The sequence below is a fragment of the Ursus maritimus genome, unplaced genomic scaffold (assembly GCF_017311325.1).
Source record: "Ursus maritimus isolate PB19 unplaced genomic scaffold, ASM1731132v1 scaffold_8, whole genome shotgun sequence".
Taxonomy (NCBI): Eukaryota; Metazoa; Chordata; class Mammalia; order Carnivora; family Ursidae; genus Ursus; species Ursus maritimus.
Genome location: NW_024426996.1, coordinates 69,212,786 through 69,240,753, shown reverse-complemented (window position 1 = coordinate 69,240,753; position 27,968 = coordinate 69,212,786). Strand labels below are relative to the sequence as shown.

At 46.3% G+C, this 27,968-nt stretch overlaps 1 protein-coding gene across 1 annotated transcript; it reads left to right on the top strand.

Moving 5' to 3' along the window:
- The first annotated feature begins 3,077 nt into the window (after positions 1 to 3,077).
- LAP3 (leucine aminopeptidase 3) lies at positions 3,078 to 27,680 on the top strand. The gene is made up of 13 exons (XM_008685807.2): positions 3,078 to 3,234; positions 5,563 to 5,678; positions 6,989 to 7,043; positions 7,500 to 7,605; positions 8,711 to 8,870; positions 10,150 to 10,314; positions 13,148 to 13,306; positions 16,777 to 16,901; positions 18,122 to 18,210; positions 19,174 to 19,276; positions 24,160 to 24,239; positions 26,320 to 26,429; positions 27,114 to 27,680. The coding sequence occupies exons 1-13, from the start codon at positions 3,133 to 3,135 to the stop codon at positions 27,301 to 27,303; spliced, it is 1,560 nt and encodes a 519-aa protein (XP_008684029.1). The 5' UTR covers positions 3,078 to 3,132; the 3' UTR covers positions 27,304 to 27,680.
- Positions 27,681 to 27,968: the final 288 nt, after the last annotated feature.

Sequence of the window (27,968 nt, the reverse complement as noted above, 5' to 3'; positions counted from 1 at the left end):
TAAAACTAAAATATTTATTATGCTCACAGATCCCGTGAGGTAATAATGTGGACAGGGTCAAGGGGGGATGGTTCGCCTCTGCTCCTTGATGTCTTAGCAAGAAGACTCAAAGGCTGTGGCTGGAGTCGTGTGAACCCCAGTTCTCACACATCTGGAGCTTGATTCTGGCCGCTGCCTCCGGGACTGAAGTTCCTCTCCTCTTGGCTATTCCTCATGGGCTACGGGCTATGTTGGACTTCTCAGCAGGGAAGCAGTATTCGAGCAGCCAACAATCAGTTCTTTCCACTCCCTAGATGTTTAGCCTTCACAGATTATTCACTGGACATCTCTCTTCTCCGTGTTTCATCATTAATGTTTATAGTATTGAGTATTTATGGTTTATAGAACACAGTTTTCATCTTGCAAGGATTTCAGCTTTGGAGTATCCTTCACCCAAGTTTCAAATGTCTGGCTGACTTCATCCTGAGGAGGAGTGAGGAGAAGGAGCACGCTCTCCTGAGAAGTGAATCAATGGCATATGTCATCTAGAAGCTAGATTGCAGGCTTGTTATAAAAGGACAAATCTCAGGAACAGCCAGGTGAAAGAGATGCATGGGGCAAGGTATGTGGGAAGGGGTATGGAGCTCCCAGACCCTCTCATAGTAAGCACGTCACTCTCCCACGTGTTCACCAACCCAGTGCTCCGACCCTGACCTACATTATCATGTCTATAAACAGGATTTGCTTTGCTCAAGGATTTACAGAGTTGTGAAAGGAGTTCCTTGGGATCTGAATCAGATACCCTCAGGCGCCTCCTCACAGTCTCTCTGGACCATGCTTAGGTTTCTAGGGAAGCAGAACTTCCCCTACCTACGTTGCTCCATCTTTTTGTACCCTTCATGCCAATCTCTATCAATCGTACTAAAGAAGAGCTTTTACTTCTCCCAGTTCCTTCAAAGTACTTAACGAGTCCATGTGAACTCCCACATCAATTATAAACGCTTCCAGCCTTTCAAGATCCTCTTTAATCCAGCATCACTCTCTTTTATAACCACCTTTTATTCCAGGCAGGCCTGATCCCCATACGCCAAGCCAAGCCAAGCCAACACCCTACCTCACACTCCTCCATGTTTTCATGTCCTCCTCAATCATATACATCCTTCTCATTCCACTGGCTCATTTCAACCTTCCTCTTTGGGTTTTGCATTTACAATCTAAAGACCACAAGTGAGACCTATCCTGTTCTTCAATTACCAAAGCTATATCCACTAGACCTTGATCATGCTTTCATTCAAACATTATATGAACACCTTACGTATGTGCCAGCCACCATCTACACTCTGGATCTAGGCATTGAAAATCAAGAGACAAAAGCCTTGGGGGAAACATACAACGAACCTACAGGTAATTAGTCCTTCGAGACAAGCTGCTATGGGAGCAAAGGAAGTGCACCTAACCCCCACCTGGAATGTTAACGAAGTTTCCTGGATGTCATGCCATCAGACAAAGCTTTAGTCAAGCCAAGAAGGGGGCAGAAGGAACTGGAGCATAGGCACATATCACTCAATGAACTACTGTCTATTTTTATTTCTTACAATCATGATGTATCTTGCTTCTACTACATAATAAAGTCCTTGAGGCCAGGGACACTTAAAACCTGTGGTACCGCAGTTTCTAACAAAGAATTTAGTGAACACCTTGTAAACTTAAGGTTTGATTGATGGCTAAGTCTCACATCCCAAAGTGGTTAATAATACTATTTGGTAAGGACAAAAGAGTTACTTGGGTGCTATGAAATTTATTTCTCCCTTACCCCACTAAGTATATGAAAATGTAAATGTTGTGGTCCTTGAAACACACCGCAGTTGGTGTATCCCCACCACCACCCTGTGCCCTAAGCTAAAATCAAAGATTCAGCTAAAATTAGGATCAGACACTGACGGAACATTAAGGATAGCTTCCCTTACGCCTTCCTCCTTGTGCTTCTCAATGTTCTCAGAGTTACTTTCAACCATGTATTTTTTTTAAAAGATTTTATTTATTCATTTTTAGAGACAGAGAGCCTGAGAAATGGAAGGGGCAGAGAGGGAGGAAGAAGGACAGTGCAGAACCAAGGTGGTGGGGCCAACCCCTTCACCCAAAATCAAGACCAGAGCTGCAATCCAGAGTAGGACACTTAACCGACTGAGCCACCCAGGCGCCCCCAACCACGCATTTTTTTTACGATAAAAACTTTTTAACATTTTTAAAAAAGATTTTATTTATTTATTTGACAGAGATAGACAGCCAGCAAGAGAGGGAACATAAGCAGGGGGAGTGGGAGAGGAAGAAGCAGGCTCACAGCAGAGGAGCCTGATAAGCTCGATCCCATAACCCGGGATCACGCCCTGAGCCGAAGGCAGACGCTTAACAACTGTGCCACCCAGGCACCCTTAAACATTTTTTTAAAAAGCAAAATTGTGTTAAAATATTGAGCACTATTCACAAAGCTCCTATTTTTCCAAAACAGTAATTGGGCTGTCTTACTTTATTACACCCCTGGACCAGATGAAAGTTCAAAAAAGTTCCAAAAAAGGATATGAATAAAAATAACTCGATAGGAGAGTCTTTACTACTTGGTTAGGCCTTTACAGGAAAACCCCACGTGCCCTACTTCCCCTGGGGTCCCCGAGTCCCACCTCCATCTCCGCCCCTCGTAGTAGACGTAACCGAGACTCCGCCCCTCCTAGCGCGCCTTTCTGAGAGCCCGCCTCTTCGCTCCAGCGCGCACAGGCACACGCACGCTGGCACGCCTCTGCACCTCCTCCATGTCCTCACGACCATCCCAGCACAGCCCAGTGTGCGGGCTCGTGCCTTCCCGCTCCGCCCCTGACTTCTGCCCCGCCCCCTGGCGTACGCACGCTCGGTCCCGCCCAAGCTTGTCCGCAGGCAAGCAGGTCCGCACCCAAAAGCCACGCCCCTGTTGACCTCCCGCCACGCCCCTGGCGGCCTCCCGCCACGCCCCCGATGCCCGCTCGGCGCTCTCCCTGGACCTTTGCCCCGCCCCCTGAGCGCGCGCACGCTGCCCCCGAAAGCCCCACCCCGGGGCAGGCGCCCGTCCCCCCGAAACGCCACGTGCTCTCTGGAGGGCGGCGCTGGGGCCGAGCCGGGAAGATGTTCTTGCTGCCCCTTCCGGCTGCCGGGCGAGTCGTCGTCCGACGTCTGGGCGTGAAGCGTTTCTGGGCACGGGGTCTCGCCGCCGCAGACATGACGAAGGTGAGATGCCGTCACGGGAGTCCCGCTCTGGGCGACCAGAGCTTCGGGGCGGGTCGAGACCGCGGTGTCCCAGCTTCTGCACCAAGTTGCAAAACCCGGCTCAAAAGTTCCCTGGCTTTGCCGAGCTGGGCTTTGGCAGGGGCAGGTGGCGTTGGGCTCCCCATCCCCCGAGCTGTTTGCCGAAGGTGTCCATTCTTCCATCTTTTGCTTGGCGAGTGCTAGGTTCCGAACTCCGGCAGAGAGGGTGATAGCTGTGGCCTGAGCTCGCACTCTGTGCCGTGTCCCGAGCCCTTGTTTTGTTAGTCCGCGCTGTGCCCCAGGAAAGGACAGTGCCGATGGTGTTGCCATCGTAGCTAGGACGGAGCCCGCGTTTGGTGAGGTGCAGCGTCCTCTAATGTCCCAGAGGCGGCGGATCTCGGGCTCCACTCCCCCACCCATCCCCCCCTGAAGTGGAAGGCCAGGACAACAGGTCCTCCGGGACTAAATTAATTGCCTGAAAGAGTTTCTAGAGGAAAAATAGCGTCTCTCTGGGGAAAAGGGCTTTGCATGGGGACCCACATCGTCGTGAAATTAAAAGGAGAGCGTCTTGCAGGAGAAAAGCCTTTTCCATCTAATTGAGCTCAAAAAAATTACGAAGGTCACTATTGGGATGTGGAGGATCTGGAAAGGGCACTGGTTCGGTGGAAGGAGCACAAGCTTGGGAATCATACTTAAGGACCAGAAAAAAATGGCCCTGGCAAGGAATATTCTAGATAGGGCTTGAGCTCAGGCCTCCAGTTGTAACACGGGTGGCAGAGGAACCAGATGCCTTGTCCTGTGTTCTTTCCAGTACTGTGCAACATCCTTCCCAGGTGACAGCTGGTCCTGTGTCCTCAGTTCCCCACTTGGTTCCACCGAATTCTGGGCAGTGGGCAGTCTCAGGAAAATTAGAATCTGGAAAAATTACAAGGAAGCGTATTTTTTAAAATTTTTTTGATGAAGAAGATAAAGGACGCTCCAAGTACCAGTATGATTTTGTGGGAAAGATGTAGGATTGTCAGAGGTAGTAATTGGCATTCTTGCTCAGTTCTGTTGCACATGGGCTGGTAGGTCAGACCAGGTTTCTGTCTCTTGGTCTGTGGGAATGAGAGTACATGTTCTTTCCAACTCACAGAGTTGCTGTAAGGCAGAAATCATTTTAAAGTCAAAAATTGCCATGCAAAGACAAATAGTGATTCCCAGGTTTACTTCCTTCCTTCAGTTGTTTGAGGCGTGACAGGGTAAGCTGCTAGGTGCTGGGCACAGGGCTCGGCTCCTGCCCCTGCTGCCTCTCTGTGAGGATGCATCCTTCTTTCAGCCTATGTCTTGCCAGAGTGTGTCTTTATATTGCCAAGTGCAGCCATTGGCTTTACTGTGGTAGCGTCCCACATTACCTGAAGATTGTGGGTAAGGTAAAACTTCCCTCTACTCTGCTGGATTCTGTGGCTGGACCTGGGAATTAAACGGATATATGACAGGTTAACAGGGAAAAGTGTACAAAATTTATTTGGTATTTTTACATGTACATGAGAATCTTCGAAAGGAGAATGAAGACCCGTAAACCTTGAGGCCTAACAGCTCATGTACCTTTTTAAACAGAGAACGAGCAATTGTGGGGATGTGAACAAGACAGAGGGGGTTGGGCTGGGGCAGGAAATTGTGTGACAGTGACTGGGAAGTATATGGGGGGGGAATCAGTGGAAGATAAGGGTTATTTTACTAGGTTTGTTTGTGTGGGTCCATTTTGGTGCTGACTCCCAGTCTCTGGGGATAAGAATGTTCTCTTCTTAGTACGGGGAGAACACCTTTCTTACAGGAAATTTTTTGCCCTGCTTTTAGGTAGAAAGTGGGATGTCAGCCCTTCTGCACTTGCTGTTTCTCATGTGCCTTTAGCTCAAAATAATCAATGTGTCCGAGTGGCATATTTTGGGGTGGCATGTTCCGAATCCCTTTGAGGTCTAATTTGGTTAAAAACGGATTTGTTTTCTTAAAACATCTTTCTGCCCTTCTTTATTTGGAAGTAAAGGAAACCCTTTATGTTATGAAAGCCCTTTCTTGGGAGGGACCGTGAAGACACAGGGCAGGTCGTACCTGCAGTCTTGCTTTGGCAGGAATTTGAAACATTTAGGCAGGATGTGAGTGTAGGTGACTGCCCAGCACCTGCTTTTTTTTTTTTTTTTTGGTTTTGTCCTTGAGGGGAACACAGTTTGGGTGGAATTGTTTGCTTCTTCTGGAACGTGGGGAACTCTGAGTCCCCCAGGGGATCTATTCTAATTATTCTCATTTTTCTTTTCACTTGTTCTTTCTCAGGGTCTTGTTTTAGGAATCTATACCAAAGACAAAGAAGATGATGTGCCACAGTTCACGAGTGCAGGAGAGAATTTCGATAAATTGGTATCTGGAAAATTGAGAGAAATTTTGAACATGTAAGTATTCACCTATGGGTTCCAGTTTTTAAAATGCCCTGAAACTGAAAGAGAATTTCTTTTTATGCTTTACTGTTAGTAGATAAAAATGAATGGAAGTAAGTTGGCCAGTGTCTTCTCAGTGGAAGTGAAAGTATTTGCCCCTGGAATGCACTTTGGCACTTTTCCTTTCGGTAGGGGTGAGTCTACAATTCTGGGAAGTCAGGCCACTTCAAATCAGAAACATATTGTGAGAGACTGACCCAGAAAGATCTGGAAAGTACCAGATTTCCTCAGCCTACCCTCATCCTGCCCGCCTGCCTTCCCACCAGCCTGTCTGCCTCCTCTAATGTCCCTTCATTTATGGGGGACAGCCTGTCCCTGGACTAGTTCAAAACAGCTTATGGGTGCAGCTCCTTTCTTGGTGTGCCTTGAGTTTCAAAGTCTCAAAATCACCTGAGGGTATAGTTAGACTGCAGATTCTAATTCAGCGGATCTGGGTGGGGCCTGCGCTTGGAAGCCCTCAGATTAGCTATGATTTAGAGGTGGTGCAGAAACGTGGGAGTTTCCATCTCCTTCTGAGCTGCAGGCCACGTTTGGCAGAAAGAGATGTGTCAGCATAAAGCCACTGCAAGTACATATTATTTGAATTATAGATAACCTGTTGGAACGTAGTATAATAATTATGTAATTGTCTAATCCCAGGGTAATAGAATTTGCATCCCTTCTCAATTCCCAGTCCTTCACCTAGACTGCCTTCTCAAGTGCTGTGATTAATTCATTAATCCGAAATCCACTGTTAGAGTACAGGACAGCCTGGCCTTCCTGACAGATAACTATCAGCTGCGGCACCAGGCCATCCAGTCCTCTGGCTATAATTATTCTTTGCCACCTGCTTTGTTTGGAACTTGCCCAATATCCCATCTGTACAGACCCCCCCCTCCCCACGCACCCCCAACAGCCTCCGGGCTGAACGCTGCAGTCAGGTCGGCCCTTACGGAAGATGGGAGAGTCGAGGCAGCCTTCATCCAGTGCTCAGCACCCTGTCTGTAGCCACACATCACCCAGCCAAGGCGTTGCTCTCTGTAGTTGTTTTCAAATAAATATGTACTAAATCCAGTGTGGGAGTTTGCTAAATGATTTTTGAGTTAGACTTAGAAGTGCTGCATCTGAAAAATCGGGCGTGAGAGAATTCTGTATCTTGATAAACGCAGCAAATTCACAGAAGCAGCAAAGTATTGTAATAATGCGAAAGGTGTGTATATGTCACTTGCCAAAGGAGCAGAGACAACTAATTTAGTTTTTAAAACAAATACTTCCTCTCGTTTTAGATCTGGACCTCCTCTGAAGGCAGGCAAAACCCGAACCTTTTATGGTCTACATGAGGTATGAGATGAAGCTGAGCTTTATTTGCAGAGCCTTAGTGAGCCCCCCTCCTGAGTGCCAAGTACTATGGCCGCACAGTGGGGCAGAAAATTTTGTATCTGATTGTATGTATGCTTCTATCCCTGTGTTAAGCCACACATACTACTTATGGTTGTAAAGAGGTAATTCACTGGTAAGAAGCACTGTATCGCAGGCTGTAGGCTTTCTTTGTTCAGTTTCCAGAGTTGTGGCACAGGCTTCCATAGAATTATTTGCAAGATTATCTTCACTCTACCTTTTAAACACACAAGTGATACAATTTTACTAAGATACAGGGTAAAACAAAACAACCAAATTTCACGGTGAGGTTCCTGTGCGGAGGTGAAGGTAATTGTGTGGGAACTCACGAACCCTTCCCCTCTGCAAATGGATGTTTCAAAGACCTGAAGTGGTCGATTTTGTGCGTGTGCTGAACAGGACTTCCCCAGCGTGGTGGTGGTTGGCCTCGGCAGAAAGGCAGCTGGAGTCGATGACCAGGAGAACTGGCACGAAGGCAAAGAAAACATCAGAGCCGCTATTGCAGGTGATTGGACTTCTGAAATTTAAGGTTGATGGGGAGTCTTGAGGATGTCCTGTTTAAGACTGTCTCTTTCCGATCGCTTGGTCCTCGTAACCATCACCACGCCCCACCACGTTCACAGAGAAAAGACTCATCTGAGCAAATGCTCAGTTTCCCTTACACGGTATGCCTGGCCATACGTGGGTACAGAAGGCTAGCTTCTGGAATTTTAGTTTTGATATTGCCATAGCTTGTGTTTGGGGGTTTCACGACCATTTACTTGTTCCCTCATGCAGTGTTGACCTTAGAGCTTTATTTTACCAGAAAGTTATGGTGGGTTTTTTCCTTTTTGTAAGACAAACCGGGTGTGGCCTGGCTTTTAAATGATGTGGGATCCTCTTACTTACAATTAGAGGAAATGGATGCAAAGTGTGGGGTGCTTGTTTCATAATAGTTACCGAAGGTAGGAGTCTGTCCCCTTTTGTCACGTGCGTGGTTTGCAAGTTGAGGTAGGTGCTACTGAGTCCCTGCTGAGCGGCAGAGTGAGGCCTTTACCACAGAGACTGCGGTCAAAGATGCTCTGAGAGACCTTGCTGAGGCGGTGATAATTAGCTTGCTTGATCTTCGGCCCTGTGGATATCGTCTCTGCTTGTTAAATCCACTTTCAAAGGTCATGTTGAGTGTTTCGTTCGTGACTTTTATTTGGGACTTTTTGCTGACCTGATCTTCATAAAACGCTGTGTTACCAATGGACTTTACTCAGTTCTTTGGATGTAATTTCAGTGTCATCATTCCTCTGCCATTTTTAATCTTGCAAGCTCTTGGTGACTGGAAAGCTTCGTCAGGAAATTCTCGAGTTTCAGAAGTCATAGAGTAAAGCCGTGACTTCTGAGGGCTCACTCCACCAGGAGCTGGGCCAGCCCTTTTATCTGTGAGTCTGTCCTCCCACTACCTGTCGGGCGTGGACACATCCTCACTTTGCAGAAGGAGGCTCAGAAAGGTCAAGTGTCAGCTGGGATTTGGACCCCAGACCTCTTGTTTTCTCAGCCCACAGCCATGCCTCTGCCTTCCAGTACTGGGTTGCCTCTGACTGACTCCATTTTTTTGGTTTTTCTCTGTCCTTTTGAAGCGGGGTGCAGGCAGGTTCAAGACCTGGAAATCTCTTCCGTGGAGGTGGACCCCTGTGGAGATGCGCAGGCGGCTGCGGAAGGAGCGGTGCTCGGTCTCTATGAGTATGATGACCTAAAGCAGAAGAAGAAGGTCATTGTATCGGCGAAGCTCCATGGAAGGTGATGGAACAAAACCAAGATCGGAGTTGCGTTTCCTGACGTTCAGATAGTGGGGCCTCTGGATATGAGCTGCCCGCTTCTCAGTGTGGGCATGCCACACTGTCTGGGACCTCCCCCATCACCTCAGCCGTTTTACAAGTGTGGTAACTGTCCCCACGTCTTGCTCCTGGCTTTCACCAGGTGCATGTTTCAGCCCATGGCTTCCTAGGCCCCTTTGTGCTTGCTGGTTTCTAGGAAGCCAAACCACGTTGGATCTCTGAAGAAGAGGGAATGAGGTGACAGACAGGTCCCAGCAAGTGTTGATACAAATAATATCCATTTAGCCAGTATGTGCTGGCAGTGTTAAATGCCGGGATACACAGATAAAGGGCTGTGGTCCTTGCCCTCGGTCTAGTGGGGACAGTCATTTTTCAGCCAGCTTACTGAGTACCTACTCCATGGCACCCTATCTCTCCTGGGTTCTAGGAGATGAAGCCGCCGCCGTCAGGGGTAGACCAAGGTGAGACCTTCAGGAGATGGTGCTGTGAGGACAACCCCAGGCTTGGCAGCTGTGAGGGAGTGGTTTGGAATGAGAGCTCAGTGACCAGTCAGCCTGGCTTTGAGTCCTGGCTGCCTCACTTGCTGGCTGAGTACCCTCAGCGAAGTGACCAGAATCTCTGTTTCACTTCCTTCATTTGTTCAGTAGAGCTGTCATGCCAATGTCCTAGGGCTTTTATGGTGATCAACAGACACCGTCAAGTACGCGGCACATGGCACATCCCCCATCTCTGTGCCACGTGTATTAGTTCCTGTTGTGCATAAGAAGAGCCGAGATCATGACACACGTGCCAGTATCTTTTCTTTTAAAGCTGCTCCTTGCCCTTTGGTGCACTTGGCGTTCAGAGCTCTGACCCGGGCCAAAAGAAGGCAGAAAGGCCTTCACTTTCATATCAGGACTGTTGCAGTGTGCCCGCTCCATGGCGAGCACCTGGGGCTGCATCATTCCTGCTCTTCCATCGGTTTGTGTGTGAGAGTTAGGGCTTCAGAGACCCATCAGCCCACCTCTTTTTCATGCACGTGAAATGTGAAGTGCTTCCCTCCTCTAACTCGGCTCAGCCAGGGCCTTGTTTTCTAGCTCTTTGTGCCTGCTGCCCTGGGTCAGGGCAGAGAATGATCCAGGTCCCATGTGTCCATTTTGCACTTGGGGTCTTCCCCCTTTTTATAGGGTAAGAGCCCTTCTAGCTGCAACACAGTATCTTGAGAGGTTGTCTGACAGTGACCTTGTGTTTTCTTTCACCAGTGGGGACCAGGAGGCCTGGCAGAAGGGCGTCCTCTTTGCTTCTGGGCAGAACTTGGCACGCCACTTGATGGAGACTCCAGCCAATGAGATGACGCCAACCAAATTTGCCAGAATTATTGAGAAGAATCTCCGAAGTGCTAGTGGTAAAACAGAAGTCCACATCAGGTAATGCAGGCTCGTGTCACAGACTCAGGGTTTTACGGGCAGGAGCCTTGGAGATCCTAAACGTCCAGCGCCCTCAGGAGACAAGATGACGCACTGGCAGCCGCAGACAAGCTGGGACAAGGGCTCAATTTGAGGTTCTTGTCATGCCTTTGAGCAGCACCCTGACTTTACGCTACATAACTGTGTGTGTGTTCATAACAGTTTTCTTGAAATACAATTCACATAGCATACAATGTAAATACCATGTAAAGTGGGTCGTTTTTAGATTTTTACTATATTCCAGAGTTGTGCTACCATTACCTTAATCAATTTTAGAACATTTTCATTACCCCAAAGAGAACCTTGTCCCCATTAGCAGGCACTCTTCATTTCTGTCTCGTCACCTCCGCCCCCCCCGCCATCAGTTGGTGGACATTGGGTTGTTTCTCCCTTTTGGATACCATGAGTAATGAGGCTGTGAGTGTTAGTGTGTATGTTTTGGGTCTGTACCTAGGAGTCGAATTGTTGGATCAAATGGTAACTTTGTTTTATTTGTTGAAGAATTTGTATATTATGTTTCCTTTGGGTGAGCTCTGTCTTTTCTTTTTTTGACAAAAGTAAAGAGCACAGCATCCCTAAGTTGGTATGAAATGAGAATCTGTGCCTTGTGGATTCCCAGATTCGGTACCAGAGCTGGTGTTCCCGGGCAGGCCTGAGTGCTCGTCAGCAGCTGGGCTGCGAGACGTAAATGCCCGCCCCTCGAGTTCCTTTATCTTCCTACAATCTCCCCATAACCCTTTAAGCAAACCAGGTCTGAGCATTGGGGGATTTAGGACTAAAATGAATCAACAGGTATTTGCTTTACTTAAGTAATTCTTTACTTCCAATGTCGTATCTCAAGGGAGCTTGCACTTAAAAGACTTCTTCAGTGCTTAATTGTGACTACAGTTCACATTTCTCAGGAAAATCCCTGTGGTCTAGACAGAGTGAATAAAAAGGTGTAACCTATAGAAAACATAGGGCTTAGAGCTTGATGACATTTTTGGAATGGCTGGCATGTATTTAATCTGTGGTAAGCTTTAGTATCTATAAAGGTATCTTGGCAAAGACTATTTCTTGTTTTATTTGAGGAGACACCAGAGCTACGTTGTGTCAACAAAGAGTGGCTGTGGGGTCACACACCCATGAGGGTGCCTTCTGTGCGTGCCTGGGAATTTGGCATACAAAGGTCCAGGGTGGTGGTCTTTGCCCTCAAAGAAGCGAGGAGCTTATAGGCAGGAATAGGCAGGGAGAAGGCGTACGCAGAGGAGCCTAGTTGAGGAGGGTTCTGGAAGAGCCAGAAAGGCTTGCCAATGAAAATGGTGCCTAAGCAGAGTCTAGAAGATGGCATAGAAGTTAGCAGATGGAGAGAGAGTGGGCAGGGCATTTCAGGTGCAGAAGCGCATGTGCGGTGGCTCCTTGGGAAACTTCCAGGGCTTGTGAGCCAGCCACGGGAAGGTTCAGCCAGAGATGAGGTGGGTCAGGCAGGCAGGGTTTAACCCATTAAACTGAGACAGCCGCACCAAACCTGCTGTAGTGTAGATGGCTAGAAGTCAGAGAACTACAGACGGGACTTCGAGAAGGCCAGGGTTTTCATAAAGCATCAAGTACTGAGTTTGTGGTTAAAAATATCCACATTATACAGTCTTGCTGCTTTTGAAGTGGTGTTTTCATTGTCATCCCTTCTGTTTTTATGTTCTTTTTCCTCTGAAGTCTGGTGGCCATCTCCCCATGGCAAAACCTGAGTTTAATAGTTACAACGAACGGATAGACAAGTGTAGGAGGAGCACTCCTTGGATGAGGTTTTTTCTGCTTTCCCTCTTGGAATGTAGGATTTCTCTCCTGGCCTAGTTGCTGTGGCCAGAATTCAAGACAAAGACCTTTGTAACCCTCACCTGCCAGGAATAGCGATATGGCGTCTGTTTTCTGGTTGGCATTACAGACTGTTCCCATTGGATCACCCCCTGGCGATGCCGTGTTTGTTAAGTAATTACTGGTTTTCCCGCTTCAGGCAGACATCTCAGACTGCCGCTGAAACTGTGAGAAATTGTGTGACAACATTGAAAAGGTCAAATTCCAGCAATTCTAAAAAAGCAAAGAATTGTGATACTTTAGTCCAGTCATTGGAGGGTAGCTTTGTCGGGGTTTTTGTTTTCTTTGTTTTTTGTTTTTATTGGTTGGTTTTTGGGTCATTTTTAGAAATACAAAACATAAAGCACTGCACCCCATAACTGCTTTTAAGCATTCTTTATGGTCTCTTTATCTTACGTGAAAACTTCAGGTAGAGATCAGTAGATTAGGGGGAACAAGTCAAGTAATAAGTACTTCCTGACTCTGTCCTGTTCCCTGATGTTGTGTTGTGCACTGTGGGTGAATTCTCTTAGTAATTCTGGAGCTCGTCTTTTCACAGACGTATCATCATTGACCTTTTTTTTTTTTTTTTAAGATTTTATTTATTTATTAGAGGGATTTAGCAAGAGATAGCTCGAGCAGGGGGAAACAGGAGAAGCAGGCTCCCCACTGAGCTGGGAGCGAGATGCGGGGTTGATCCCAGGACCCTGGGATCGTGACCTGAGCTGAAGGCAGACGCTTAACCGACTGAGCCACCCAGGCACCCTGACCTCGTTTTATAGATGAGGAAACAGGCTCAGAATCAAGTGGCCTAAGAATATACAGAGAGCAAGTAGGATGTGATAATTGAAGCATTAACACATGTACACGTTTTAAGGGTTTGACACACGGGTAAGTATTTTCTAAGTTATTTTGAAATAGAGATAACCAGCCATATTGACTTTTCTCCTTTTCTGCTCTGTAGACCCAAATCTTGGATTGAGGAACAGGAAATGGGATCATTCCTAAGTGTGGCCAAAGGATCTGAGGAGCCTCCAGTCTTCTTGGAAATTCACTACAGAGGCAGCCCCAATGCAAGCGAGGCACCCCTGGTGTTCGTTGGGAAGGGAATTACCTTTGACAGGTACCTCTTCACACCTGTGCTTTGTAGTTTGGTGAATGCTTTGTGTGTACTCGTATCGTTTCTGTAAAGTTTGCTTCAGAAGCGTGGTGTTTGGTCCAATCTTATATGATAACTTTAAATGTATTAAGCTGCCATTATAAGCTGCTCATTGTGTGTCAGAGACTCCGCTAGGCGTCTGACATGTGTTGTGCTTGATCTTACTCCTAGGAGTTAGGCAGACCTTCTACAGGTCAGGAAAGCATGGCTTGGAGAGGTGAAGTAATTTGCTTAGAGCCCCGTAACTCACACGCAGTGTTGGAAGTCAAACTCAGGTTCTGTCTTTAAAATGACCTGAGATCTTCCCACTTACACTTTGATTTTCCTGGGTGGGTATTAAGGCTCCCTCGTGAGGATAACGGGGATGCAGCTGCTTGGATCATGCCATCGCCCCTTTGCTTGCTTCCAATTACTTTCTTTAGCTGACCAGCCCAGCTCGCGTTAATCTTATTAAACCGTAAGTATTCCTTAGACTTGGGAACTGTCTGGCTATTTCACGCAAGGAGAAGCTGAGGTGGAGGAGATGGTGTAGGTTCATATTTCCCGTGGGAGGCATTGGCTGCTAATTAAGCACGTGGGTTAAGAAGGATTACTTGGCCAAAAACTAGGGTAGATAAAACACATGAGATTTTTGTTCTGTTTTTTTTTTTTTTTTTTAACTACAGGACTTCTCAGGGCATGGAACATAGCATTTTCTAGGCTTCCTTTTGGAGGGAATTTATTTCTCATGGGACTCATGGAAACTACTTCAGAAAATGGTCCTATAGAGCCTTAAAATCTGGGTGTCTCCAGTACCTGTGCGCACCCATTCAGATGCTGTCTGAAATGTGAATGAGTGCAGCCCCCACAGGAATGCTTCCAGGTGCCGTGAGAGGGCAGAGCTGGCCGCCAGTGGGGTCCTCCTTATGTTAGCCTCCTCTCTCTTCCGCCCAGAGGTCCACCTTCTCTCCTTTGAAGCCTCGGTCTCCAAACAGTCATTCTGTAGCCCATCACTAAAAGGTTCAAACTCACATTATCCACAATATGCATATTGATTTTTAAGTTACATACGTATGCTATCATAGACATAAGACTTTAGTGTCTATCGTAAAGCACGACAGCAAATAAAAATTAGAGAGTGAAAGTTATGCTGTTTTTAAATGTCTTGCTAATTGTGATGATTTTATACCGTCTTGGGCTAAAATCTCAATGCAGCATTAATGCTCAGTGTGAAGTTTATGGTTAATTTAAATCCGTACTTGAATTTGTGCTATGAGAATATTTTATCAAGGAAGCCTGACTTTGTCTTTGGGTTTAGAGAAAGCTTCCTCAAAGGAGTGACAGGTTCAGCTAAAAATGGGAATGGTATGGTATGCAGAGCAGGGAGTAGGGCAGGGAAGAGCTTGGTAGAGGCTGCAAGGTGGGAAGGACGAGGGAACTCCTGGCGCTGACAGACGGGAGAGGCTGCCGCAGAGCGTGGCAGGGAAGGAAGCCCTTAGCGGCTGGGGAGGTGGGTGGTTCTGGGCCCAGTTGCATTTTGGACTTTACTCTAAGAATAATTTGAAATAGCTGAAGGGTGTCTAGCCAAGGAAAGTCTCTGTTTTCTTCTCTGAGTATTACAGTTTTAGCATTTAAGGCTGTGATCCATTTTGAATTTTGGTGCATGCTGTGGAAAGCATTTTTTTTCTTTCCATATAGATGTGTATTTGTTGCAAAACTGTTTGTTTAAAAGACTATCCTTTCTCCACTGAACTACCTTGCACCATTGTTAATCAGTTGGCCACATTATTGTGGGTCTAAGTCTGGCCTCTTTGTCCTTCCCCCAGGGCCTTGCGACCAAGTGTCTAACGAGTACAGCCTTGTCTTGACGTGTAGTGATGAGTCCTCCCGCTTTGCTCTTCTTTTTCACAATTACTTTAACTGTGTTCTTTGCATTTACGTATCAATTTTAGAATCCACTTACGATTTTTTACACACACACACAAAGCCTACCATCATGTTTGTTGAGGTAGATATTTTTTATTTTGGTAAAAACAGTAGTTGTGTGAGGACTGAAATGAAGGGGGTAAGACTGATACAGGGGGACCTGAGTTTGTAGGAGCCGTGGCAGGCACCCCATGACTTGGTGGTGGCCTCACCAGGATGGATGCAGTAGAAAAGAAATGGGTGGATTTGAGAAAGATCTAAAAGGTGAGCAGTGCTTGTCGGTTACTTTGAACTGTAGTCCTCACTGGAGAGTGAGGAAGATGTGAGCAAACAGAATGACCTCATGTACTGGTGTCTTCCCCGCCCCCCACCCCTCCATGGGGTTCTCTCTGGACTTCTTGAACCTGGAGTGTGTTTCTTTTCTTATTCTGAGCCAGTAGATCGTCTTTAATTCTGGGTGTAATTGACAGCCATCTAATTATCAGGTGCTTCCGAGGCGAGTGCGAAATTGGACTTAATCTCTAAGGACAGCAGACCTCTGCAGGGAATAGTCTCCGGAGTCGCTGGGGCAGGTCAGCAGCGGGTCTCAAGAGAGAACTCACAGTCAGAGCCCCGCAGCCCAGCCGGTGAGGCAAGTGGCTGCTGGACTGTTGCAGACGGGAAGCAGAAAAGTCACTAGGTAGTTACAGAAGTCTGTTCAGGAGAAGTAGTTTGGGTTTTTGCTAACTGAAACCCTTCTTAGCACTCATGTTTGAGTGCTGTCTTTAAGGCTTTGGGTGATCGTCTTTTGTTCTTTCATTTTTTTAAAGAGGTTATTTGAGAGTGTTAGAGCACAAGCTGGGGGCGGGGTGGGGCAGGGTGTGGGAGAGGGAGAAGCAGGCTCCCCGTCCAGCAGGGAGTCCGAAGTGGGGCTCGATCCCAGGACCCTGAGATCATGACCTGAGCCGAAGGCAGACGCTAAACCAACTGAGCCACCCAGGCGCCCCTGCGCGAGCATCTTTCTTGTGCCTCTCTGCCTGATTCAGGTTGTATTTTGCCATCAGCAGGATGAATCACACCTTAGGGATGTCGGAGGGAATTGTTGTCTGTCCGTCCCTTCACTTGAGAGGCATCCTCCTAGTCTTCTGAGCTTGTTGGCTTTCCTTCCTCAACAGTTTGTGACTCTCAGGTTTAATAAGTTGATCGATTCATAAAATTTGCTGAAAAGACAAATCTATGTGGGTGTCAGGAGTTAATGAGCAAATACAGAGATGGGATTTGAGCAGCACAGATTGCATGATGTAATAACGTTTCCACTGACACCGCTTATGTTTAATTCGAAAAGAAATAAAAAGCTAAGACACCCATTTGTATTTTTATAAAGTTTGCAGTATCATCTTAAAATGTTGAAATCACTCAGATTCTCAATTCAGAAATCTAATTTAATTTGCCAGGTACACAGTGCCTCCGTGTGTATGTTCTTTCTTAAGAAAGTGATGTGGGCCCTCTTTGCTGCCGCTGATGTTGCACGCTGTCCTTTTCTCCCACAGCGGTGGCATCTCCATCAAGCCCTCTGCAAATATGGACCTCATGAGGGCTGACATGGGAGGAGCAGCCACGATCTGTTCGGCCATCGTGTCTGCTGCCAAGCTGAACCTGCCCATTAACATCATAGGTGAGGGGGCAGAGGGGGGTGTCCCGGAGAGTGCTGGAATCCAGTCAGGCGGCAGAACAGACAGCAGACATGGTTTCCTCTAACCTGAAAAGGTCAAGAAATGGTTTTCATCAGGTAGAAGCTCTTTAGCTAAGTGTTGTCTTGTCTGAACTGATTGAGTTAAATGTGTTTTGCAGTCACGGGCTGTAGCTAGAATTGATTTTTTGTACTTCTGCAAAAAGCATTTAGCAGTCAGGGGCACATAATGCCAAGTTTGTGATTTACTCCAGTGACAAATGCTCAGTAAAAAGGGCCCTGCCGGCACAGTTAGTGATTGTCTCACAGGGGTCGTGGCTGATTACGTGGCAGGATGTACAGAAAATGCGTGAGACAGAAAAAGGGTTCAGTCCACAGCAGCTCTCTGTGGAGTTCCAGATGCCAGACACAATGCTGGGAGTTTGCCATGTTTCAGAGGCGTGTGGGGATGGGGGGAGGCTTCGGTTAATGACTTCCCCAGTGTCACGTCCGTTGTGGTCTACCAAGGGAAGGCGTACTTGGACTCCAGGTCTGTCTCACATGCACCCTCCCCCGTCCCCGCCAATATCCTAGTCCTGTTTTGCGGAACTTTAAAAAGTAAGTTGCAGACATGACGTGTCACTCCCTAATGCTTCAGCATGTGTCTGTCTCGTAAGAACAAGGACATCCTGTGTAATGACCATACCAGTATCACTCCCAGGGATGATACAGTCACCTAATTCAGATTTCCCAGTTGTCTACAAAAATGTTCATTTTTTATATGCACACACACACACACACACTTACTTGTTTTTATTTTTGAGACCTAAGAGCCAGTTAAGGATCACACATTGCATGTGGTTGCCACGTCTCTAATTTTTTTTAATCCAGAACCTTTTTCCTGCCCTTTTTTTTTTCCTTTCATGATATTGGCCGTTTTGAAGAGTTCAGGCTTGTCTTGTGATGGTCCACAGTTTGGATTTATTTGGTTGTTTCTTCATGATAGAATCAGGTTAGACTCCTTGGTTAGAACACTGCCTGAGTGATTGCACTTCCTGTGGCTGGTGCACACGATGTCAGCTGGGTCCTTGGTGATGCTAAATTTGGTCACTTGGTTAAGATGGTGTCTGGGGTATACTTCTGATGGCCCACCAGTGGCCTTGGTCGTGGGTGGTGAATGTGGACTCAGCACATTCCACGTTCCTTCATATATGCTTTTCCAATAGGTTTGGCCCCTCTTTGTGAAAATATGCCCAGCGGTAGGGCCAACAAGCCTGGGGATGTCGTCAAAGCCAAGAACGGGAAGACCATACAGGTGTGTGAATGCCACACATAGCCCTGCCCATTCTGGTGATTCTAGAGGAACCCCCAGTGGCCACAGAAGCATGCCTTGAATGGAAGCAGAGCCTGGGCTCCATTCAGGGGAGGGCGGTGTCTTCATTGCAAGTAGTTTTCCATATAAAATCGGAAGTATTTCTTTATGGGAATTGTAGAAGTATTTCCCCTATCTTACTGTTCCTCCTGTAAGCCATACACACACAGGTGACCACAGATCTGCCACAGGCCCTGCAGAGCATGGCGAAACAGGAAGAGCGTGTGCTGTTTTCTAGAGATAGACCCTGGGCCGTGGTTAACGTCTTCCGTTTCGTGCTGAGGTGGAGCACACCGTCCTGAGTCGTGGGCTCTGCCCTCCTGGGGATGTGGCTGCAGGTCCCCCGCTGGGGCACCCGCACGCGTGCACACACTGCGCGTTATGCCTGGCCGCTGTTGCCGCTGTTTAAAAGAAGGGACTCTTGATCTCAGCCCAGGTCTTGATCTCAGGGTCGTGAGTTTAAGCCCCACAGTGGGCTCCATGCTGGGTGTAGAGCCTACTTTAAAAAACCTTATAAAGTTGTTGAAGTTGCAAGAGTTCTCCTGTCTGGAGAGCCAGCCTGCCACTTCACTGCAGCCTTCCGAAGCTCTTCAGCTTCTTTGTTCTCAGAAATCTTGAAATTTTCCTTTTTCCTGTTAGATACTTGGTACAGTGGGCCAGACAATTTCTATTTGTTTCTGCTTCCAAAGTCATGAGCATGTGGTCATCAGCTCTGGTACAGGGATTATTAAATTATATTTGCTCTTCTGATTAAATACATTCCTAATTGAAGTATAAGTCTGTTTGTGGTGCTCTGACAAATGTCGCACTAGCTTTTCTCACTTTTACGTTGAACAGTGCTGTAGCTCGTTTTGATAATCTTGACTTGTGTTCTTACCGCAGCTTTTTGGACCCTTCTCTTTGCAGGTTGATAACACCGATGCCGAGGGGAGGCTCATACTGGCTGATGCACTTTGTTATGCCCACACCTTTAACCCAAAGGTCATCATCAACGCGGCCACCCTCACAGGTCACACAGCCCGCTTTTCCTGTCTTTGTTTGAAGGAAGCCGTATTTGTTGGCGTAGGGTGCACATTAACTCCAGGCATGATTGTGCTGAAAGTTGGCTCCCTGCACTGCATTCAGATATCTTTCACCAGGGGAATTTTTCTTCAGCTGTATACTGTTTTAAACATTAGGTTTGTTGTTTTAAAACATTCCAGGCTGTAACTCTAAAAAAAGAAATAACAAGCAATTACATCAGCCCCTCCAGAGTCACCCCTGCAAATGACACTAAGAGGTGTTTTGTGGTATGATTGCTGTTTGAATCAGATCTGAAAATCTTAGTGATAGATCCCCAAATCAGGAGCTGTTTGTATTAATCACAACGTATCTGATGCTAGCTGAGTTTTCTGAACTCTTTGTACTTAATGTTATAAAGAAACAAAAACATTGTGAGGGGTGGGAAGGTCCTCATTTAAGAGGCGGTGCGGCGCAGGGTCCAGGCTGACTCGCTGTCTCCCACTGAGCCACTTACAGCCCTTCAGCCTTGGGCAAGTTATCTGACCCCCCCGGGGCATCAGTACCTGGGACATGTGTGTTACCCTGGCAGAGTGGTGGAGTTTGGGAGGAGTTTTTAGGAGGCCTCTTTAACTCAGCCCCTGCGTATGGCAGTCATTGGCTGAAGGAAGGCTAGAAGCCCACTGGTTTGTAGAGTCATGGACTCGTTCCCAGAGGGATGACAACAGGCATTGCTTTGCTGCAAAAGGCAAACATAGTCTTTTGTCCCAATAGTTCTCTTCCAGAGATTCATTCTGTTTCTGTCTCTGCCTCTTTTAAGATTAAAATTTGGATTTTTTTTTTTTTATCCTTTGGTTTTAATTCCTCCTCTGTTCCTGTGAGCCTTTATTTTGGCAGAAATCAGTTCATGTTTTCCTTTTTATGTGGCTCTGACAAGAGTGCGTAGATTTGCTGGGAGTCCTTTTTTAAGCCAGCGTTACAGTACTTTTGTGCTCGTCTACCTCCCTGTTGGATTTAGCAAACGTGAGTGGAGGCTGGGGGTGCTGAGGCCGGTGTTCGGGGGGCAGTGGTGAGGTGGGTGGTAAATGAGGAATCCTAGCCCTGGCCCTCCTCTGTTTTTGTTTCTGTTTTTTCCCTCCTGTCTGAGGGTGGGAGAGTTGGCCCCCGGAAACGAAGAGCAAGCTGCTGGGTGAGCCTTTACACTGCCCAGCTGTTGGCCTGGCTGAAGTTCCCCACACACTCACTGAGTCCCTTCTGAGCTCTAATCGCTGTGATCAGAAGGGAGGATAAGAAACCCTTTCCAGCCCCGGGTTCATGGTGGGAGGAAGTCCACAGATAGAGGACCTGATTCTAAAACTTGTCTTGCATCTTGGTAGCATGTGACTTTGGACAAGGCCAAAGGGTCTCGTCTGTAAAAAGGGTATGGTAGCGTCTCACTTACAGGAGGGGTTTCTGTGCAGATGAAATGAGATGATAAAGGTTGATGTCCCGGGCCTGGCAGACAGTAAACCAGTGTTACTATCCTTGAAAAGGCAGGCCTGTAACAGACTGTAGGAGCCGTGGTGTGTTCAGGGGATGGCCATTCAGTCGTGCTGCCTGTTTTCATTTTCTTCGTGCGTGGTTGTGATTTAGGATGGACCAAGAGTGGTGACGTCAGCACCTTCCTTGGAGCTTTGGTGTTTCCGTGAGACTATGACAATCAGGTAACTTGCTCAGTTAGGACCTTTGGCTCCCAATGGGCCTTGGAAAAGAATGCGGAAAGTAGGCCTCTGCTATTGGTAATTCTGAAATTGGTGATGGTAGCAGTTCTGTCACTGTATGTAGAAAGTAGAGCATTTTCTCAAGAATGTAATGAAATCAGCTGTAGAGCCTTGATCTCCATTGGGATCTTACGAAATAGTTACATCTGTCATTTCTTATTGCTTTAGTAGAGGAGATCACATTCTTACTTGAGGATCGGGCATCTCGCTGAGAACTGCTGCTTGAGCTGGGATCTGAAGGAGGAAGCAGCACTGGGTGGAGGAGGGAAGGAAGAGCATCCCAGCGGAGGGCACCCTTCACTTTGGGGCATGTGGGGGTAACGGTGAATGGGACTGGGAAGAGCACGGTGCGGCTGGGGTGGGCGCACAAGGCCAACATTCTAGGAGGCACCAGACCCCCAGCTTGGCCTTGATGTGTTACTGGGGTTTGTCCCGATCCAAGTGCAGCAGGAAGCTACGGGGACGATAAGATCATGTTTGTGCCATGAAAGGGCCCATGCTGGCAGTGTGCGGAATGCCTTGGAGAAGGGCCCGAGGTGACTGGCAGGCCAGCGAGGCCAGTGAGCAGTGTGCTTGTTGACTCTTGGAGATGCGTAAGTGTGTGTGTTACGGATGAATGTTACAGTGTCTGCAGGTGGCTTCAAAATGCTCTGTTGGGCAGGGGGTGTGGATGAAACAGGTTTGCCCAGGAGTGGGTAATTGTTAATTCGGTTAACAGGTATCTATGCATTTATGTTGCTGTTCTCTTCGTGTATATTTGGAAATTCCCAGAAGTTTATGTTGTTGCTGTTGTTGTTGTTGTTTTTAAAGATTTTATTTATTTATTCGACAGAGAGACAGCCAGCGAGAGAGGGAACACAAGCAGGGGGAGTGGGAGAGGAAGAAGCAGGCTCATAGTGGAGGAGCCTGATGTGGGGCTCGATCCTATAACGCTGGGATCACGTCCTGAGCCGAAGCCAGACGCATAACTGCTGTGCCACCCAGGCGCCCCTGTTGTTGTTTTTTAAGACAACATTACTGCAGTCCAGTTTGAGGGTGATGATGGTAGTGGTGGGGAGACGTGGGTAGGCTCGAGAGAGAATTGGGAGGTAGAGAGTAACAAAACTTGAGGAACAAATGAGCAAACGGACCCGAGGTGTCCCGATGTCACGCAGAATCCCAGGGTTTTACAGATGGGTCACTACTTGTTATTTTAAATTGTCAACTGTTCGAAATCCTTTATGATTAACTATTATTGTAATTTCCTCGTGATGTTTTGGGGAAAATGTACAGTCCGGTGCCCTCATGACACAGAGGAATGGGTTTCTGAAGTGCTACTCCCTTCCCTGGAGAGTCCACGTAATTGTGGCATGTGCGTGGCCTCTGGGTTAACCAAGATAAACAAAATGAAACGACAGCTCTAGGCTGTATTTCTTAAATCAGAGATGTGTGCAAATATTTACCCACAAACATAACAAGTCTAGGGGTCACTCATTGGGTGTCCTACAACCAGTAATCCCAACTGCGAAGAAATGGAAGGACGTGGGAAGTTTTGTTTATTATAAAAAAAAAGAAGTCTGAAAAACAGTGTATATAATTGTATTTTCAAGGATTCATTTTCTTGGGGAAGATGCTAACAAGCAGTCCATGCAAAGCCACCACGCAAAGGCACAGGTAGGGATTAAGGAGCAACCTGGACATGCCTTGTATCATAGGGAGCACGTCCCACCTTGTGAAAACTATCAAATTTCCCTCATCTCCTGTGGCGTCTCCTCTGACGTTCCAGGAGTGTCCCAGTACTGGATGCTAGCGGGGTTTGCGTTTCCCTTTGGCTGAATACTGAGCTCCTGTGTGCCAGGCAGTGTGCTAGGCCCTAAGCACATACTTAGGAATCAGACATGATCCCTGCCCGAGCTTGCAGCCAGGGCCAGGTGAGTAACACATGAAACTGCTGGGAGCTGGTATTAGAACCAGAGAAGGTGGCACTGAGCTGTAGCACCTAATTGTGGTTGGTGCTTAGGAACGTGTGCCCACAAAGAACCTGGAAATCTGGATTTTTAACTTGATTTTTAAAAATATATTAGTGTAGGGGCACCTGGGTGACTCAGTTGGTTAGGTATCTACCTTTGGCTCAGGGTCCTGAGATCGAGCCCCGCCTCGGGCTCCCTGCTCAGCGGAGAGTCTGCTTCTCCCTCTCCCCCTCCCCCCTGCTTGTGCTCTCTCTCATGTGCGCGCAAACGTGCTCTCTCTCTCTCTCTCAAATAAATAAATAAAATATTTAAAAAATATGTATTACTATAAAAAGAGAAGTCAACCAATGGATGCACCTTTGTTGGAGAAGGAAATGCAGATGAAACAAATATGTATGATAAAATAATAATACTTTTTTCCAAAAAAAAGAAAAAGGGGCAGAGAATCTTAATAGCAGATACTTAGAGATGTGATTAAAAATATTGAGGAATTAGAGGGGCGCCTGGGTAGCGCAGTCGTTAAGCGTCTGCCTTCGGCTCAGGCGTGATCCCAGAGTCCTGGGATCGAGCCCCACATCAGGCTCCTCTGCTGGGAGCCTGCTCCTTACTCTCCCACTCCCCCTGCTTGTGTTCCCTCTCTCGCTGGCTGTCTCTCTGTCAAATAAATAAATAAAATCTGTAAAAAAAAAATATTGAGGAATTAGAGATGCCTAATGTCCCACAGAAAGTAAATTATGATCTATTGTACCCAGTGGACTTTTAAAATCATTAAAACTACTTTCTGATGTTTGTTTCTAAAAGAGGAATAAATGTTTAAAGCATAAGAGGAAGAACACATACTTGGACATGAACAGTATGGTCTTAATTATGTTTTTTAAAAGTTTAGAAAAAATTTCGAAGGTGATATATTAAAAACATGTAATGGTTATGCTGATGATGAGATCGTTCATGATATTTGGTATTGTTTCCTTTTTTACATTTTCCTTAATAATTGAAGTTGAATTCTAGTTGAGAAACTAGGAAGATACTAAATATATACAGTAAGGATTTCCGAAGCTTCTCTAGTTTTGAAAATGAAGCAGATATTAAACTCAAATTACAGGCTGAAGTTTTGGTTTGAGCAGCAGAGAAACCCATCGTGCCTGGATAGACTGAACGCTGACCTGAGGGCTTGTGTCTTACAGGTGCCATGGACATAGCCTTGGGGTCCGGTGCCACTGGAGTCTTCACCAATTCATCCTGGCTGTGGAACAAACTATTTGAGGTAGGAATAACAGGTAGAGAGTAAAATGACATGATTAAATTTTTCTAGCTAGAATAGCATTTTTTACTGTTTTATTATCCCTGTGTTTAAGTGATTTTTATGTTGTAGATTTGCCTTTGGTTTGAAAATACAGTACACTCTATTCCATGTGCTTTGGGTTCTCTGTAAATGTTCCAAAATGATAGCTATGATACCATATTTCTCCTCTCTTCCTGTGGCCTCAGAATGATGTGAAAGTGCCTCACAAAACCATGGCCATCGTGCAGACTCCCTGAGGTAGAAAACGTTATGAGAACAGCTTTGACAAGGAAGGGATGACCTTTAGTGAATGCTTGTTGTGAGTAAGTAGGGCTTGTCCTGAGCCATTCGTGGGCGGTGATAAGGACGTCCTCCGACTGCTGTGCTCTGTGCCTCCTGCACACCCGTGTTCGTAGCCAGCCTGCTTCTTGCAAACAGCAGTCTCTCATCACTCCCTCCCCCATGCCTTCGCCCACTGCCTGCGCTCTCCTTAGCCCACCCCACTCAGCCTTACCTAGCCTGGCTGGAGGCAGCCTGCAACCCCAGCCTCTTGGAGACACCCCACTCTTGGCAGCTGTGATCATCTCTCTAGTTCCCTTCTTCACTGACTTCTGTTTTGGCCTCCTTTGCCAGTTTATTCCTTCGTCTGCCCCTTTGGTGGGTGTTCAGTCCTAGACCACATTCTCTTCTTTTCCCCTGTCTTCACGGGGAAGCCCAGTGGCTTCAGCTAGCACCTCTCTGCCATGTGCTCCTGTCTCTCTCCTGAGCTCCGGACCCCGTGTATCTGCTTGGTAATGAGACAGCTCCCTCTGGTACCTCCCTCTTTCAACAAGTAGTGAATAGGAACCTACTATGTGCCAGTGGGAGACAAATCCAAAATGTCCTTGAATACATCCTTGATGTTGGTTTACGGTCCTAAATTTACCCTTGCTGCCCAGCCCTTGTAGGAGTCAGCTCAGTCATCACTGTGCAGGCTGGGCAGGGGGGACTCTGGCCTGTCATGAACTCAGTATCCCTCTTTACTAAGCACCCACAGTGCTGTTGTTTTGATTGTTTTAAATTTAAGCTTTTTTTAAAAAAAAAAATCAAAGTTCTGTGTGCATAAACATTTAAATACCAGTCAGCAGTCTACAACAGTCTACAGTCTTGTTTTCCTAGAGGCAACTGCTTTCAACCCTGGAGCTGATTCAGCTGCTGTTTACCCATGTCTCCAAATAACAGCTTCTGTTGCTGCTTCCTGACTTTTCACTTTGGGGTCTTCTCTCTGACCACAGTGGTGGTGTTTTTTTTTTTTTTTAAGATTTTATTTATTTGACAGAGAGAGACACAGCGAGAGAGGGAACACAAGCAGGGGGAGTGGGAGAGGGATAAGCAGTCTATCCGCTGAGCGAGGAGCCCGATGCAGGGCTCAATCCCAGGACCGTGGGATCATGACCTGAGCCAAAGGCAGACGCTTAACGACTGAGCCACCCAGGCGCCCCTGACCACAGCGTATTCAAACAGTCTGTGTATCTGTTTCTCCTACCAGCCTCTGGGCCTTCTGATGGCTCGGATAATAAATTTCTTTATAGCCCCAACACCTGGTGGTGCTCTGTCGAGATTCAGGAAATGATGAATGTGAATGAGTGTGTATATGATTATGTGAGTGAATAAGGTCACCTTGTGTTGGGCTCTGGTCTTCGGTGGTGCAGTTTCAGACATGTATGCCTTAGTACACCGAGGTGACAAGCATCACAAAGGCTGTTTCCCCATAATCAGTCCCATAAAGTCGATGTACTGCCAGATACCAGCTTATTGTAAATTGAGATCTGTAAGAATTGATGATTTTGGCAAATGCCCTACACATTTGTAGGATATTTTATAACATTCCTCGTTTCTTTTATCATTCTTAAGTAAATCTTTTCATTAACTGAAATGATTCTGGACCTGGTTGAATAGTTTTCTGTTTTAGAGGAGCAGGTCAAAACAGTCTTTCTTTCCAGTATTGAATACATCAGTGCTCTGAATTTAACCAGACCTACTTCATGCAGTCTTCCAACTATTGTACCTGTTTCTTCTTTAGGCCAGCATTGAAACCGGGGACCGTGTCTGGAGGATGCCTCTCTTTGAACATTATACAAGACAAGTTGTAGATTGCCAACTTGCTGATGTTAATAACATTGGAAAATATAGGTATGTAAAAGGAGCTATAAAAGTACATTTTTACGGGGCGCCTGGGTGGCACAGCGGTTAAGCGTCTGCCTTCGGCTCAGGGCGTGATCCCGGCGTGATGGGATCGAGCCCCACATCAGCCTCCTCCACTATGCGCCTGCTTCTTCCTCTCCCACTCCCCCTGCTTGTGTTCCCTCTCTCGCTGGCTGTCTCTATCTCTGTTGAATAAATAAATAAAATCTTAAAAAAAAAAAAAAGTACATTTTTACAATCACTGGTTACCAAAATGACCACTTTAAATCTTATGCCCTTTCACAGGAAGTGTAGCCAATTTCCTTTTGATACTGTGCTCATAGGCACTAATTTTGAACGTCTTTAATTTTCAAGGTATTTTACATCTCGTGCTCAAAATTTTGCATGTTTTCACAGCTAAAAGTCATATTAAACAAATTGTAGGGGAAAGAGATGAAAAAATAGGTGAATTCATTACCATGGGGAAGAAGAATCTAGAATTTATCCTTTATTGCTTAAAGCTATGTCTGAAAATAAATATTCTGAAAGTGGTTTTTGGGTTACATTCTTAATCTCATAAACTTGACTTTTGCTCTCTGGTCACGGAAGCTGCTTAGCGAGAAGAGGGTCTTAATGAAATGTTGAGTGCACGTTTACATGGGGTTAAAAAGTGATTTTTGTCGTCCTCTTCAGGTCTGCAGGAGCATGCACAGCTGCAGCGTTCCTGAAAGAATTTGTGACTCATCCTAAGTGGGCACATCTAGATATAGCAGGTGTGATGACCAACAAAGATGAGATTCCCTATCTGCGGAAGGGCATGACTGGGAGGCCCACAAGGACCCTGATAGAGTTCTTGCTTCAGTTCAGTCAAAACAATGCTTAGTTCAGATCCTCTAAAAATCTCACATTCTATCTTAAATGGGCAGTTGAGCCTCAAAATATTTTTGAATGAATGGATGAAAATCTTTCAAAGGAAACAAAGAGTGGTGTTTAAAAATGTAGAACAAAAGAAAATTTGGTTGCCTTGATTGGGTCATTTTATGTAGAGATTTGTAAAGGTAAAGCTAATCTCTTGCTTGGCAAAGATTTTTAAGATATTCTATAAATGAGTAAATGTTTAAAAACTACCTAATTAATTTTCAGAGTATATGTTTTTAATTGAGGAACAAAGTTGTCTTTTAGATTTGTGATGCGAGGAATAAATTAAAGGCTACTATGCAATTGTCAGAAATAATAAATCAACTTTTTGTGCTTCCTGGAGTGGCTCTGGTGTTCTGTATTACTGCATACTCAGTGACCGTTACAGCAGCTTGTCTCTTCTGGCTGTGTTACGTGAACTAAGTAAGATGGTACAGTATTTTCTCAGTGTTAATCATTTTAGGGCACTCAGTGATGAGTTTATCAGTTGGTGAGGTAGGTGCTATTATCCCCATGTTACAGATGAAGAAAATAGGTACCAGAGAGAGGATTCAGAACATGTTAACAATGTCACCAAGCTTCTAAATGGAAGAGCAGAGATTTAAACAGGAGGGGGCCTGCCTGCAGAGC